This window comes from Eublepharis macularius, chromosome 5, assembly GCF_028583425.1.
Source record: "Eublepharis macularius isolate TG4126 chromosome 5, MPM_Emac_v1.0, whole genome shotgun sequence".
Lineage (NCBI taxonomy): Eukaryota > Metazoa > Chordata > Lepidosauria > Squamata > Eublepharidae > Eublepharis > Eublepharis macularius.
The window spans coordinates 59593221-59608251 of NC_072794.1; the positions used below are offsets into that span (position 1 = coordinate 59593221).

The window sequence follows — 15031 nt, forward strand, 5'->3', positions numbered from 1 at the left end:
CCGTGGCCCCCTTCCGACCTTGTTTCCTTCCTGTGGCCCCCTTGCCCTACCGGTATAAAGGTAGCTATTTTATATGCCAATAATGGTGTTGTACTTGAAGGTAGCTATTTCAATGTCTTGTTTGTAAATTGTGCTTTTTCTTCCTTATATGGAATACCCCTGCTCTTTAGCTCCCCCTAGTGGACTCAGGGTTACACTTGCATGAAGAAACAGCACCCCACACACTGTCTTTTCTGTTTTCTTTTCTCTGTCACTTTCTCTGTTTTCTTCACTTCTCACTTCCCTCTGTGGCCCCCTAGTCTTGTGCCGTGGCCCCCCATTTATGCAATTTTTACCTGGGGCCCCCTTGGAATATCCTGGGGCCCCCTGGGGGGCCATATGGCCCCAGGTTGAGAACCACTGGGTTAGACTGAAAGTGATATGCTCAAAGCTGTCCTAGATGTTGCTTCAAGTGGTCCATTCTGACTCATTCTATATCGAACTTGCTGTAAATCTTGTATGTTCGGTCACATTGGAAGAGTTTATACATCCATTTAGGCTGCCATTCTGCATACAATCACTGTTTATTTAATTATTTATTAAATAATAGGGGTCCTCCCATGGGGGGGGGCCTTTCTCCCTCATGGGAACTCAAAGCAGATTACATTGTTCTCCTCTTGTTCATTTTAACATTGCAACAACCCTGTGAAGTAGGTTAGGGTGAGAGGGTGTGACTGGCCCAAGGTCACCCAGAAAGCTTCCCTGGCAGAGAGGGGATTCAAACCTGAGCCTCCCTAGGACACTCTAACCACTATGCAACACTGTATCCATTGATTTCAGTAGGACTTAATTGCCAGATACCTAGGTGCAAGATTGTTATTGTGAGCATCAGAGAGCAACTGTTCTGATCCAGGTTTAAATGCCGCTTCTCATCATGAAGTTGTTTTGTGGCCTTGGGTAGATCATTCTCCATCAGACAGTTTCTCATCTGTAAAATGAGAATACCATCATAGCTTACAGGACAGTTATGAAAATAAGTACAATAAAGATGTAGTTTAAAAATGTATCTGCTGCTTACTTGCAGCCGTAGCAGTGGCTCAGGGTGAATTACGTTTTTGTTTTGATTATAGTTTTAGCATGAAAGGCAATTTTTGCAATTGGTAATTTTTCATTGGATAGGTTACAAATGACTACTGTTCTTCCTAATAGGCCATGTTGTTTGAAGTCCTTATCTCATAAATCTGCTTTTGATGGTGACGGGGGATGAATCTGTGGCATTTTCTGGGGTTGCTGAAAATAATAGTGTGCAAGGGGGGCATGGAGGGAAAGGGAAACCCAAAGTTAATGTGACACTTGATATTTGCAATTCGCCTTGTTTTCTGCAAGAGGCATTGACACAGCTCAGAATCTTTGGCTAGCTTTAAAAGGGCTTGAATGATTGTGATAGTAATTTTCTCGACAGTGTGGTTAAAAAATGCCAAAGAGCTTGAGCAACTGAATTCCTACAAACTGCATTTATATTCTCAAGGGTTTTTATACAATTCTGCAAGGAAGATCCTGGGATTATGTGTAAATATAAGGTTTCTTCCCAGATTACTTTTTTTTCCTCTATGGGAATGTTTTTGGAATAATCCATGTGGAAGCACAGATAATGGAAAAAAGAGCTGGAATGCGTCACCTCCATGAATTGGTCAGGGTGTACTATAAGGAGCTTATTGCTGTAACTCAAAGGGGAGCTCTTGGTTTGCATGCAGAACATCTGGGAGTCTGTTCCTGGTATCTTGTGCTGGAGTAGCAGGACTAGCAGAGCCAAGTAGGTAGTCCATCAAGAGATGAATTCATAGGATGAAGATACCAAATTCCTGATTGCTTCAATTTATGGGATTATCCTCATATTTTTGTAAATGACATCTGCTTTCCTTTTGCAAAACCATTGACTACTATGACTCTCAAAATGTATGAACAAAGATTCCTATAGAGACCCCTAGTGCTGAGTTCCACCTGTACATGATAATTTAGTTAAAATCAAATCCTACTCCTTCTAACTTACATAAAGAACAGGCACATGGGAAGCACAGTTACCTGATTTCCTTTGACTGGGTCTTAATTTGATCTCATATGTGACTGTGTTACGAAAATACAGTGAAGTCCTGTAAGTTTTGAAGTACTAACTGATCACAAATTCACCACTAGTTTTAACAAGGGAAACCATGTGTTTACATGCAGGACACTGAATCACAGGTGCACCAAGTATAAGTTTGTTGACAGTACTCCAGGAGGACAAACTTGACCATTTTCTTAACTGGTAACACTGTTGATTCTCAGGGTTAAATGGAAATTTAGACAAAGTTGCTCCAATTAATTTCACACTTCTGTTATCACCAGCAAAATATTGTACAGACAAGTTCAACATAGTAAAGACTGATGGCCAAGTGATACTTAAATTCCAAACAGTTCATGATGCAAATGCCTTGTGGGGAGAAGAACACAACAGATAGAAAATAGTAATTTTTAAAATTACTATTCATTAAAGACCCATGGTCAATAGTTGCTCTGAAATGCATTATCTTTTATTAGGCTGTTCTGCAATTTGGTTGTCCTTTCCTATCTAGGATGGAGTAGAAATTAATGAAATTTTATCTTTAATCCTAGAAACCATGGCTGATCGCTCTTAGTAATTGTTAGGCCAAGGGTATTGTGCAGTTGTAGGGCATGCCTTCACCCCTGCCTCATATGGGAACTGATATACTGGGGGTGAAAGGTTGGATTAGACATGGGAACACTCAGGTTCACTCTGTGATGTGTAATTCAATGGGTGGCCTAAAGCAAGTCATTCTCTTTGAGCCTGAATCCAGACATCTGTTCTGGTTTGTAATTAGAAATAAAATGGCATATTTTCCAATGATTAGTAAGTACACATACATCAATGCAAAAAAGTGGGGGCGGGGGACAAACTTTGCCAGCAATATCTACTTGATCCTCTAGAAGGAGCTGTCCCCTGTAAAGACACTTTTTTATCTCATGTAGCTATACAATAGTCCCTTCCCTTAGAAAGGCAGTTTCATGTGAAAAGATTACCTTTCTGGACAAAACCGTCTGTCTAGTCCTGCATTCTAGGTTGGACCCTTTTCCTCTGGTGTAAGAGGGGAGCAATCATGCCTGATACCCCTCCTTATGGCCATCCCATCCCATGTGACTTTTTGGTCCACATCAGCAGAGCCTTTTCAGTGAGTTTTCTCTTGTGCCAGTAAAAAATCAGGTAAGATTTTCTCAACCATGCCCATCCAGATAGCTCTTTAGGAGTTCATGAATGGGACTTGAAGAATGTGTGTGTGTGTGTGTATCATGGCTAATAACCATTGGTAGATCAGTCCTCTATGAATTTGTCTAACTTGTTTTTTAAGCTACTTAAGCTCATCACATAGGACTTCTGTGTTCATTAAGCAGCCATAAATTTGCAAAGGAATGGTTCCTCTATTCTGTTCTTCTGTTACAAGTTAATTACAGCTGTGTCAAGTCTGTTCCATTTTGCCAGTTTGGATAATCTAAATGTGTTATTTCCACAGAGTTTGAAATGTAAGGAGAAAATGCAGAGGACAAAGGAGAAACTGCCTGCTTGGTTTCTTGGGAAAGTACTGTAAAGCCTTCATATTTTTATCTTTTTAAACAGGCCACTTTCTTTTAATCACTTATTTAAGATCCATTGTTTCAAGCTTATTCGAATTCAGTTGAAGGAAGCTACCTTCTGCTAAGTACAGGGAACATTTTGTTTTTAAACAGAAATGAATATTCTGTGGGGAAAATGACTGTAGAAATCATTACAGCATTGCTTAGCCTTTCCACCATATACCCTATACAGCTGCACAGTGGGTACCTTGCAACATGCCATCTCTATATGATGCAATCTTAGGAATAAAGAAGAGGAGATCTGGAATAAATACAACAACGTGTTTTGAGGATTAGAATTACACTGACTCTTATAAACTGAGAGGTACCTATCATCTCAGCATTTCAGTTACTAAGGAATCATCATGGGCACTAGAACTTTGGTAAAAATGACAGTGGAGCTAAGACTCATTGCACTCCAAATTTGAACAAATGTATCTGGAAATAAGACCAAGTCTTATTAATTTCAGTAAAAGTGCTCTACAGTAAATTATCTTAAGCTTTCGAAGAATGGTAGAATTTCAGTGTGTCCCAGGAGAAATCTTGCATTTTCCTACCATCCAAAACCAAACTGAATCATATTAAATGAATTAGGTAAATATTTCTTTATTAAATGATTAATTCCATAAATAAACTCTCTTAATTCATTGAATATAAAATTAAATCATTTACAACTTATTCCAGTATTAGGGATTTTTCCTCCAAAAAAAAGAAAGAAAGAAAGAAAAAGAAGCTACATTTTGATAAATAAAATATTCAGCTTTAAAGCCCACCAATTTCTGTTTGCAAGTATGAATTATATAGCTGGTACCTATAGCTGCCAGAGATGAGAACTCCAAAAGTGCCCACCTGAGGAAGGAATGTAACCTCCAATATGAGTTTGGAACAATAACAAATATGCGATGGTATGCTGAACAGTAGAGAACTGAGGGTTTTCATATCCAGGACAGACAAACAGACAAACGTATAAACAATCAATTACAAACAGAAATCAGTCATCATGAAAGTGCTCCAAAATGAAGCAATACGATTGCTCCAGTATTATGAAGCTTTAAGTATACTCAAACTGTTGCATTAGTATCCAGTTGCACAGTGCATTCTCATGTCTCAGTGTTGCCCTCCCAAGGGCAAAGGCACCACTTCCATCAGAGTTCATTTTTCCACCGTTGTTACTTCAAAAATGTTTTTTTAAAACAAGCCTCTTGTTCAAGAGTGCACACATGAAAACTTAGTCCCTAAATTTGTGGATATCATTGAATAGCCGGTAATTAGGGTAGGCCTCGTTTGCATGGGGACAATTGTAGTTGCATCTGCAAGACTGGATCATCATGACATTCTTAGTGAAGGTCTCCCCATCATCACAGCGAAACCGGATCTTGACAGTCCTGGTCTGCTGAGGAGTGCAGCATCTGCTGTCCACGCACGAGCCACAGTACTTGGGACGATACTTCTTCACACTGGAACATCCTGCATAAGTGAACTTCACTGGAGCTTGGGATTTTTTGGTCTTGGTGCATTTTTTTCCCTTCTGAAAGTAACAGATTAACAATGTGGTTAATCTAAAAGTTCTAGCCAATAGCCACCCTCCACTCAGAATGATTTTGAAATGATGGGAAGATGCCAAAGGAGGCTATTTACCTTTAAAGAGTCATAGCTAGGCTGCCCGCATGGCCTCACTTCACATATCCTGGTTTCTTTAACTAGTCTACAGTCGGGGTTATCGTTGGTGACTCGAGTGGAGACGCCAGTCCCACAGGTCTTTGAACATTGTGACCAAGAGGTTGTTTGCACAATGCATTTTGGATTCTCAAATGAGTGACTGCGTGGTTCAGACTCAAAAACTATAAGGAAGAAAGGAAAAAGGCCTGGTGTGAATTTCTTGTACTTATGAGCTCTTTGGATTCCCCCCCTCCCCCCCCTCACATCTTCAACTTGTAGAACAAAACACAGTAGACATTCCAATAAGATAATCCCTCCACTGCAGACATTCCAGCAATAACCCTCCTGCCCCATGCTGTGGATAACATAACCCTGATATTAACTCACCAGGTAGCATTTTCAGGCCTCCTTTCACAATGGCTATTAGCTCATTGTTCCTGGTTAATTCCCCTTCAGAAGCATCCAAGCCAAATTCTTTGCCAAAGAAACCTTCCAGCTCCTCCAGGGCATCTTTGGAGTCATCACAGACCCATTCCTCACAGCACTGGCCAGGGACTTTCACTAGCCTTGGGTTAGGGCAGCCCAAGTTAGGAAGGGACAGTTCTTGTGGGCACAGTGGGATACAGCCCACAGCTCCATCGATGCATGTGCACTGGTGCTTGCAGTTGGGTTGAAAACTTTCTCCATTCTGATAAATTTTGGAGTTATATTCACAAGGTCTCCCTTCTGACTGAGCTGTAACGATTAAGAAAGAGTGGGGAAGACATAAGTGAGGCTCAAGGCTGCTGTTTATTCTGTGATAAAATTCAATTTATGGTAAAGTTCCCTACAATCCCCTAGAGCTCTAGGCTAGAACAATAAGTTAGTCAGGAATCACTTTTCCTTATGCGCTGCTGTTAGTGCAGCCCAGACACAGTGAATTGCATTCCAGACTGCTGAAGTCATATGCCCTTCTGCCAATCTACCAACAACAAAGCATAACCATACATGGACTCAAAATTACTAAACTTTGCCGCTACACAGACAGGTTGGTATTTATGTATATACACACACACTTTTAAAGGAGCCAAGCCACAAGCTTCTTACCTCTGCAGATCCCCTTTGGAGCTGTGGAACTGGCGCCGAAATTGCATTCCAGCCCCTTGGTGTGATCGCAAGGCTGTGTCTTGCTACAATCTTCGTTGAGCTGTTTAGCACAAACTTTACAGCATCTGCAGCCATCCAGAACCAGACCAACTCCCGGGGCGCACCTTGGGACCTCCAGAGGACACTGGCAAGAAGAAGGGCAGGAAGAAAGTGCCTGAGGAGGAGAATGAAACGAAGGCATTGATGAGATACAAACATCACATGGAAAAAACAACAACAGCCTTATTATTGCCCCAAATGCAGATGCATCACCTTGGATGGTCACCATTTGGGTACTTGCTACTGTCCTCATGTCTCTATCAAATGTACACATGCTAAATCTCTCTCTTCCTCCACCCCAACAAAGTCTGCCAAGTTTTACATGCAATCCACAATGTATAATGTATTTATTAAAATACCCCCTCCCAAGCCCTAGCAAGATAGAAATAAAAGCCAGACCTACCCTATTCACTAACTGGAGAAGGGCAAGAGCCAAGATGAAACAGCTGGTTGTCTGATAGTTCTTCATGGCTTTTTAAGGAAGAGTGCCTGGTCTTCCCCCCTGCCACTTCAAACCGGAGGAAAAAATAGAGGGAGAGCCTGAACAATCCCCCCTCAAAAAACGGTAAGGCAAGGCTTGGGCTAAGTGACTCGGCTCTAGCGGTGGCTTCGCAGACGAGGCGAGTCCTGCAAGGGCTATAACGCCTCGTCTCGCTTCTTTTGGGAGAAAGCAGAGGGGTGGAAAAATCGACGGCCGTTTCTGCTCTCGGCTACTCGGCGCTGTGCTTCTCGGGGATCCCTTTGCAGTCTGAGGAGGCGCTGGGAGGGAGCTGCGGCTTTTATGCTGTGGCTGCCGCCGCCGCCGCGTGCTGCAGCTGCACTGACGTTGAGCGTTCCAGAATTCTAAAGCATCAGGAATTCTAAAGAATCTCAGGAATGTTTTCTTGGCGCGGTTTCCATCCAAGCTCCTCCCTGTCTAACTTGCATTTTTTTTTTTGCTCTCAAGAAAACAGGTTCTCCCTCCCTTTCCAACGTTTTAAACAATCATACTTTACAACTACGCCTTTTTTCGGTAGAAAATGTTTTTATAAACCATTTCTTCTCTGCCCCCGGAAACATGAAGCCTGGGAAGCAAGCGCTTTAGATGGTCTGTCCCAGTGTATTTGCTAGTTTATATGCTACTGAAGATTAGAGGAAAGAATCTGGGGGGAGCAGGGAGGCGAGAGGGGGTGCTAGTCATGCAAATCTGGTAGACATTCGGATCTGATCCAGTGCTGGAATGAAAGGGTGTATCCCAAACTAATACCCAGATGGCGTAGTTTAAACTTTTTTTTTTATGAATGGGGCATGTGTAAAAGAAACTACTCCCTGTTATCTGGAGGCGTTCCAGAGGAGAAAAAATCGTCTCCTGTACCCTAAATTTTCTGGTTTACGGAAATTCTGCCGTCCGTTACACGGTCACTTTGATCTTGGCTGTTCAGTTCCCGATCTTCAAGATCATATGAAGCAGATATATGTCCCAGTGCAACGATAACGATCTTACCTTACCTGTTTTTCATTCCTTACTGGCTCAAAAGCAAGAAGTGTACACCAGTCCTCACTGCGTTTTTTCCCTTCCATCTCTGCCCGGTAAAGGTAGCACGCGGGTTGGCACTTTCCAGGGACAGAGGCTGCTTCTCTGCGTTTGCTCGATGATCTTTTAACTTCGAAGGTGCTGGAAAATGGTGGAAATAACCCTGCGAGGCCCACTTTGTTGTATTTCTGAGGCTAGGGCTGCTTCTGAGGCTAGGGCTGCTTTGCAGAATTCAGGGCGACCGTAGGGGTGAAAAAGAAAAGGAAGAAGAGTCTAGTTTAATGGGAGAAAATGAGCACTTGCTCCTACGGAAGAGTAAACTCTTAATGACTCTCTCTACCTGACTTGCAATGACAAGCAATTAAAATAAATAAATAGCATCTAAATCACATGTTCTGAAACAAGGGAATTTCAGAGCAATTCGTTTTATTAAATCGTAGAGAAGACGCTTTCAAAAAGATACACTTTCAAAAAAAGGGATAGGACGTTCTTGTGGGATGCTTTCTTACAAGACTCATGCTTTAAAGTTCAGTGCGGGTGTTTTAATTGTGCAGAAGGCCTACGCTCCCTTCAAAGGCAATAATGGGCCTGCAGGCCAGTCTCCCTTGCTGATTTCAGGGGATTTACTATTTACCTCTACAGTTAGGTCTCTTTAATAAGGTTTCTTCTGTGGTTTGAGGCTGGAGTGTGTGTGTGTGTGTGTGTGTGTGTGGTGGTGAGGGGCGGGGGATTAGCTTCTGTTGTGGCATCTTTCAATTCTACTCCATGGCTGTAAGTATTTCCAGATGGTGATTCAGACACCAGACGTAACAATATTTCCATATTTGGTAGAGCAGTAGCCTGCATTTTCCACATTTTTCTGCTCTGTTATCCAACCACAAAGCATTCTTGACAGCTTCAGATGTTGTTAAATATAGATTTTACTTTTAGTCCCAGAGCAGGAAATTCTTTGGAATTCCTGGTGGGGGTATATTCTTCCCCTTCTTCATGCAATCTACCTATTATGGTTTGGGAGAAAGGACAGTAGGGGAAAATAAGTTGTGGCTAGCTGATCTATTAATGAAAAATAACAACACACACTTTCCCCATGGAATAGTCTTGCTACTCAAGAAAGTTTGCTGAAATAAGGCTGTAGGCTCATTCTAGAGGGGCTGCATTTATTCTTGGCCTTTTAAAGACGTTCGTGATCTGTGCCAGAGCCTTTATTTGCCATAGGTTTTTAATGACTAAAACGTGCGAGAACAACTCGGGAACAGAGCACGCTTACAAAACCTATAGCCGGCTAAAGGGGAGGGTTAGGGGGAAAGCAATGAGATCAACCTGGCTGCCTACCACTGCCATACGGTTTGCGTCTTTGTATGTGCTACTTTCACAGAGGGTGGCCATTTAGTAGGGGAGGGGAACAAACCCCTGGCTAGCCCTACCGCTGCTTGGAGGACGAAAAACCCAGACGGCTCGTCGCCTGCTCCTTCCCACCGTTGAAAGGGGCGCAGACAGAGAGGGAGACATTTCATAGGGAATGTGAAGGTGTTTCAAGGTAAGAATTGCTTCTGATTGCTAACTGAAGGGGGAGGGGAGCAAAGACTGAGGCTGTGGATTCATGGAGATGGTGGCCCCGAGGGTTATATAGAGGTATAAATGCTGGAATAAGAAGCAGCCTTGTTGAAGCTTACAGGCTCTGGGAATGATAGGGCCCCCCTCCCTTTTAGGGGCAGGGAATTGGGGTGTCTGTAGCCAAAGAGGCGCTGGCGACGGAAGAGGTGGGACCGATATAATACAGCCTGTGTCTTCTACTGAAGGCCCAGCCTGCACGTTGTATTAGTGGAGTTTCCACAAACATAACACGGTTTTGTTTGACTTTTCAAACGGGGTGTAGTTGGCTCTAGACACCTCCCTCCATCCAAGGATGCTGATGGAGGAAAGCCCGTCTTTTGTGGATTGTTCTGGAGAAAATTCCTCCATCCATTCCCCCCCCCCCGCCCATAAAGTAGCATGAGGAAACCATCTGCCAGCCCACGATGCTGCCAAAAAAGGAGTTAAGGCGAGTATCTAATAATTGTTTCCCCCGCAAATTGCCCCTACAAGCTCGCCGAAATGGATTTTCACACGCGCACACAGGAGCCAGAAACGGCGGTGTGTGGGTGTGGGTGTGTGTGTGTGTGAGTGAGTGAGTGAGAGGCCTCCTAGGCTAGCCCCAAAGTTTCACACCCCTTTTGAAAGGTTTTGTGCGAGAGACTTTTCTGGTGTTTGTGGCAAGAATCTCAGACGGAAAGTGCTGGCTGCGGCTTCCTCCCTCTCAAACTTCGCCACGGCCTGGGATTGTGCGCGGATGTTGTGCCGCCTGCCGGCAGGAGAGCCAAGAAAGGGCCGCGTTAGCGCCCTGCCTGGCCTCACTTCGGCAGTCCACAGGAGGAAGAGGTTGGGAATTACCGTCGCCAAAATAGTTTCCGGCTTCAGCAAAACAAACTCTCGAGGTTTTCCAACCCCGGTCCATATTTGGTGAAAGTCTTAAAGGACCTCGTCATCCGCCACCCCTTAAGCAGACGATGATGCAGCTGCAGGGCCGGCGCAGCCGCCCAGCTCGTTTTAGCAAGCGTAGCTCACGGGGTCCTCTCGACCCGCATTCCAAAGATCCAGGTCACTCGAGACTCTCTGGGCACGTGTTCAATCACTTCCTAAACTGGGGGTGGGGGGGTGGGGAATGGCTAGGTCTTTCCTCCCTCCCACGAAAGACCTTCCCAGCTTTAGTGTCGTAAGGAGTTATTCCGCATGCATGCCTCTCGTGCTAATCCGGCCAGCTGAGTTAGGCAGGGTTTGATGATCCCGCTGAATCCTTCTTGCAGTGGGGTAGAGGGCTGCCGGCAGGAAGTATCCTAGCGCAGATTTGGTGGTCACGGTATAGGAGGGCAGGCTTGAGTGTTCAGGATTTTTTGACCATCAGTATAACAGAAGAGTAAATGCAAAATGAGACCCTCAGGTTGCTTAACTAGGGTGCCCTAGCTGCACAAGCCACTAAAGAAGTTGCAGGGAAGCAACTGGGACATTTGTAGGGTCAATCCAAGAGGAACACCAGAGGATCTCTTAACAGCGCAATCCGAAGAAGCCAGTATGAGAGCCACTGCAGTGTTGTGGTCAGGGTGAGATCTGGGAGACCTGGGTTCAAATCCCCACACTGCCCATATGAAATCTTGCTGGTTGATTTCAGGCCCATCATAAACTCTCAGCCTAACCTCAGGGGACTGTCCTAAGGATAAAAAGGAGAGGAGAACAATGTCGGTGGTTTTAGATCCCCATTGGGGGAGAAAGGTAGAGTATAATAAAGTGAATAACCTTCTAAAGCCACGGAAGTCAATGTGTGAGACTGTTTAGGACTGCACTAAAAGGTTTGCCATTGTGTGCTTTCTGGGAACTTGTCCCCAACATTCTCTATAGCACTCTTTGCCTCAGATTAAGATCTTGAGTTTACTCTGTTCCTGACTGTAGAACAGTGTCCCACAAGCATTTTTACCAAGGGTTGGGGTTCCATTTGCTGTCTCTATTTTTCTGCTGGTCAAATACTGGCACAATCTATGTGTGTGTGCAAAGTGCTGTCAAGTCACAACCACTTTATGGCAACTCCAGCAAGGGGCTATCATGACAAATGAGAAGCAGAGGTGGTTTGCCATTGCTTTCCTCTGTAGAGTCTTCCTTGGTGGTTGCCCATCCAAATACTGGCCCTGCTTAGCTTCCAAGATCTGCTGAGATTGGACTATACAATAGTGCCTTCCCTCCTGGAACATTCTATAGCCAAAGGTTGTAGTAGTTTTAGATGCATGAACATTATGCTACATGAATCTTCCACTCACATTTGCCATCCTGGTGCCCCACTATTTTGGTGGATTAGAAAGTTCTGTTACGCAGAAATTCACAATGAGAAAATAAAGTGGCTGGAGGGACAGGGAGAACACCTGGAAAGAAGAGAAGAAATTGATAAAATCACCTCACCCTAATTGCTCTCATCTATTTTCCCCCTAAGGGAGTTCATAATTTCTTTCCCTACCCTATGTTTGATTTCTCAGTGTGTCCTGGCAGATCCTGATAAGTTGCAATAAACATTAACCCACACATTTTATCCAGTTCTTGAAGGAAGCAGGCATCCAAGTATGTCATTTTTTGGTCCTGGACTGAATGTGAGGGAGTTAAATCCAGCAGCTACGTGCATTACTTTTGAATTCAGGTTTCCTTGTGAACATTTCACAGATGTTTTCCTATTATAGCCCTCCTATACCTTAGAGAATGACCTTGCTTTTCTAAATATACGTTAAAAGGGAAGACTAAAGCATTGGGACAGGCAAAAAATATATTACATCAAGACTGCAGATTGTTGTTATGTAATTAAGGGAAGGTTTTATCTTGGGTATTTTTCTGCAGAAAGTATTATATCAACTCTGTTTCTAATTGAAATCTTTAAGATTTCTGCAAGCTAGATATATTAATGCAGACAACTTGATCAATTTTCATTTGTTTTGATCAGAACATCTTTGCCTGAGGAAGCGTATTATAGGGTGATCTTTAGTATGGTTGCAGTTGCTGCCAGAACATGTAGCAGGTAGTCTCCGATCTGGTATTTCAATGGTCTCTCTGCCAAATATTCATTCTATTGTAGATGTTCTGCTTGTAGAAACCTATCATTTGGGGGATGGAGCTGTATTTCACCCCAGATATTGTTTGGTGGTGGAGGAAGGTTCCATCAAGTCATAGCCAACTTCTGGAGCCCCCCTGCTGCTGCTTTGAAAACAAAAGACTAATAGGGATGGTTTGCCATTGCTTTCCATTGCATAACAATCCTGGTCTTTCTTGCTGACCTCCCAACCAATCACTAACCAAGGCCAACCCTGCTTAGCTTCCAAGATCTGACAAGATCAGACTAGACTGGCCTATAGGCTAGATATTGTCTGAGGGATAATACAAAGTCTCATCTTGTTCATCTTGCTCCATTTCCTACACTAGTATTCTGTGACTCCTGCTACCCCCTGCGCTTTGTTTCTCTTACTTTCCCTCCATGCCTTAGTGGGTGCATCAAAATTCACCTATCATAAGCTACTTCCACATTGGGACATGAAAATGTGCTCCCATCATGGCAGCAACAGCAGCCAGCAGGGTGGGAATGGCATCTGCACACATTCCCTGCAGCGCTTGCCACTGCCCTATCCTTCCCTCTTTTCTTTGAGCAGAACCACAAGTGACAAAAGGCACAGATTGGACACTTGTCTGCTTCCCTCAAGTTTTGATGGGAAATGTAGGCAGCTTGGCGGAATGTTGGACAAGTGACAGTTGAAAAGTCCATTGGACAGCAGTCGGAGAGCCAAGCTGCGAGACCAGGATGCCTACATTTCCCATACTTGAGGGAAGCAGACAAGTGTCCAATCTGTGCCTTTGTCACTTGTGGTTCTGCTCTTTGTTGCATCTGCACAAAAGCACAGATGTAGAATTTTAGCACTTACTGCAGTCTAGAAATCCCTTTTTCCAGCTGAACACCATGGTAATACTATAGCGGGGCTATGATGGACCCCTTTCACTCCCCCACTGTGAGGCAGACTTTCGCACCAAAATTCAGTTTCCCAGCCTTGATTGAGCAGCTCCAAGTGGCGTGTTAATATTTGAGGTTTTGAACGTCTGTCTCACCCTGACAGGCCGATATAATTTTGGCTTTTTAGCCCACTCCAGGAACTTGATGGGGAAAAGCAGGAGCCCTCTTCTTCCTTGTTAGAAATTGTACTGGAGATTGTATAACATTCAAAAGGAAATAACTTTATTTAACAGGCAGGGATTGAGTAGGTGTAGTCAGGGGATGGAAGCGCTGAGGTAAAATTTGGTTGGTATTACAGAATATACTTTTTGTAACAGGCAAAATAGTACCATTGAAGCTTAGTTTCATATATTCTTGGTTCTTAACACTGACAGGTGTTTTACTTAGTACTTTAGTTACAGCAACAATGTTTCTTCACAAAGTTCCTTATGACAATTCAGGTTTCCTGGAATCAGTTAAAACTGTTTTCCCTTCACAACAGGCCTGGGGCCCTCCTCAGAGCCAAACTCCATTTAGAAACTGGGCAGGAATTAATCTTCTCCTCAGAAGATAAAGCCCTTCTTCTTTTGGCTTGAAAGGGAGTTTCAACCCACTACCCAATCACTCTTTCCCAAACACACTCTCAGTTCTCTCCTGTCTGTTTAAAACAGGTTTCAACTTATGCTTACACTTATACTTTGAATTCTTAAATAGAATTCTTCCTTAGGACATTAATGATACAGTTAGGGTAACAAAGTCCTCTTTCCTCACATCAAAGGGAACTGCATACCAAACCTTCCCTGTCAGACTCACTCACACACTCTGAACAAGCCTGTCAGAAACCAACTGACTTACTGCAGAATGGTTCTAAACTGACCAATCAGAGAGGAGAGAGCAGCCTGTCACTCAAGGTCTCCATTCCAGGCAATAGTTGACTTTTCCCCTCCCAGCTTTCTGATTGTGCTGCACTTAGGAAACCTGCTTTTAAGTGCAGTCCATCATAGAGGCTCAGCGTGCAAGTGGCTGCTCCACACATAGTTTTCCCACAGTGTCACCTTTGAGGCAGGTTAAATATAGGAGACAAATGAGTTGTGCCCACAGATTAGGCATAACCTTATCTGAATGTTCCTGAGTACTGCAAGGAGCCCCTCCTGCCCATGAGGGGGAAATAGCCCTGTGTAGAAGTAGTTAGAAATCTCTGTCATGACTTACTGTAAAGCATGTCTTACCATTGATTTACTGGCTCCTGTATGATTCCAAGAACATCAACTCAGGGTGCTCTACTTCTGATTTTTCAGTGCACTTAATGTGACAAGATTGTGGATTTCCCTCTTAATTTATACAAGAAATTAACATTTTCTCAGTGTGATAGACTTTCCCATGTTTGGGACCAGTTGCTTGCCAAATTTGTGCTCCTTTATCTTGAAGCAGAGACTAAACCACAGCCACTCACCTTAGCTTATACGTGGCTCCTTTGTCAA

At 43.6% G+C, this 15031-nt stretch overlaps 1 protein-coding gene across 1 annotated transcript; it reads right to left on the bottom strand.

Annotated features, from left to right (window-relative positions):
• Window positions 1-4235: 4235 nt before the first annotated feature.
• On the bottom strand, window positions 4236-7279 carry CCN1 (cellular communication network factor 1). The gene is made up of 5 exons (XM_054981464.1): window positions 6893-7279; window positions 6391-6604; window positions 5692-6039; window positions 5284-5486; window positions 4236-5173 (listed from the first exon to the last, which is right to left on the bottom strand). Exons 1-5 carry the CDS (start codon window positions 6956-6958, stop codon window positions 4874-4876), a joined length of 1131 nt encoding a protein of 376 aa, XP_054837439.1. The 5' UTR covers window positions 6959-7279; the 3' UTR covers window positions 4236-4873.
• Window positions 7280-15031: the final 7752 nt, after the last annotated feature.

Coding starts and splice junctions, on each gene's coding strand:
- CCN1 (XM_054981464.1), bottom strand. CDS start 6,958: ATGAAGAACTATCAGACAACCAGCTGTTTCATCTTGGCTCTTGCCCTT. Junction 6,605..6,892: donor TTCTCCAGTTAGTGAATAGG/GTAGGTCTGGCT, acceptor TCTCCTCCTCAG/GCACTTTCTTCCTGCCCTTC. Junction 5,487..5,691: donor AGGCCTGAAAATGCTACCTG/GTGAGTTAATAT, acceptor TCTTCCTTATAG/TTTTTGAGTCTGAACCACGC.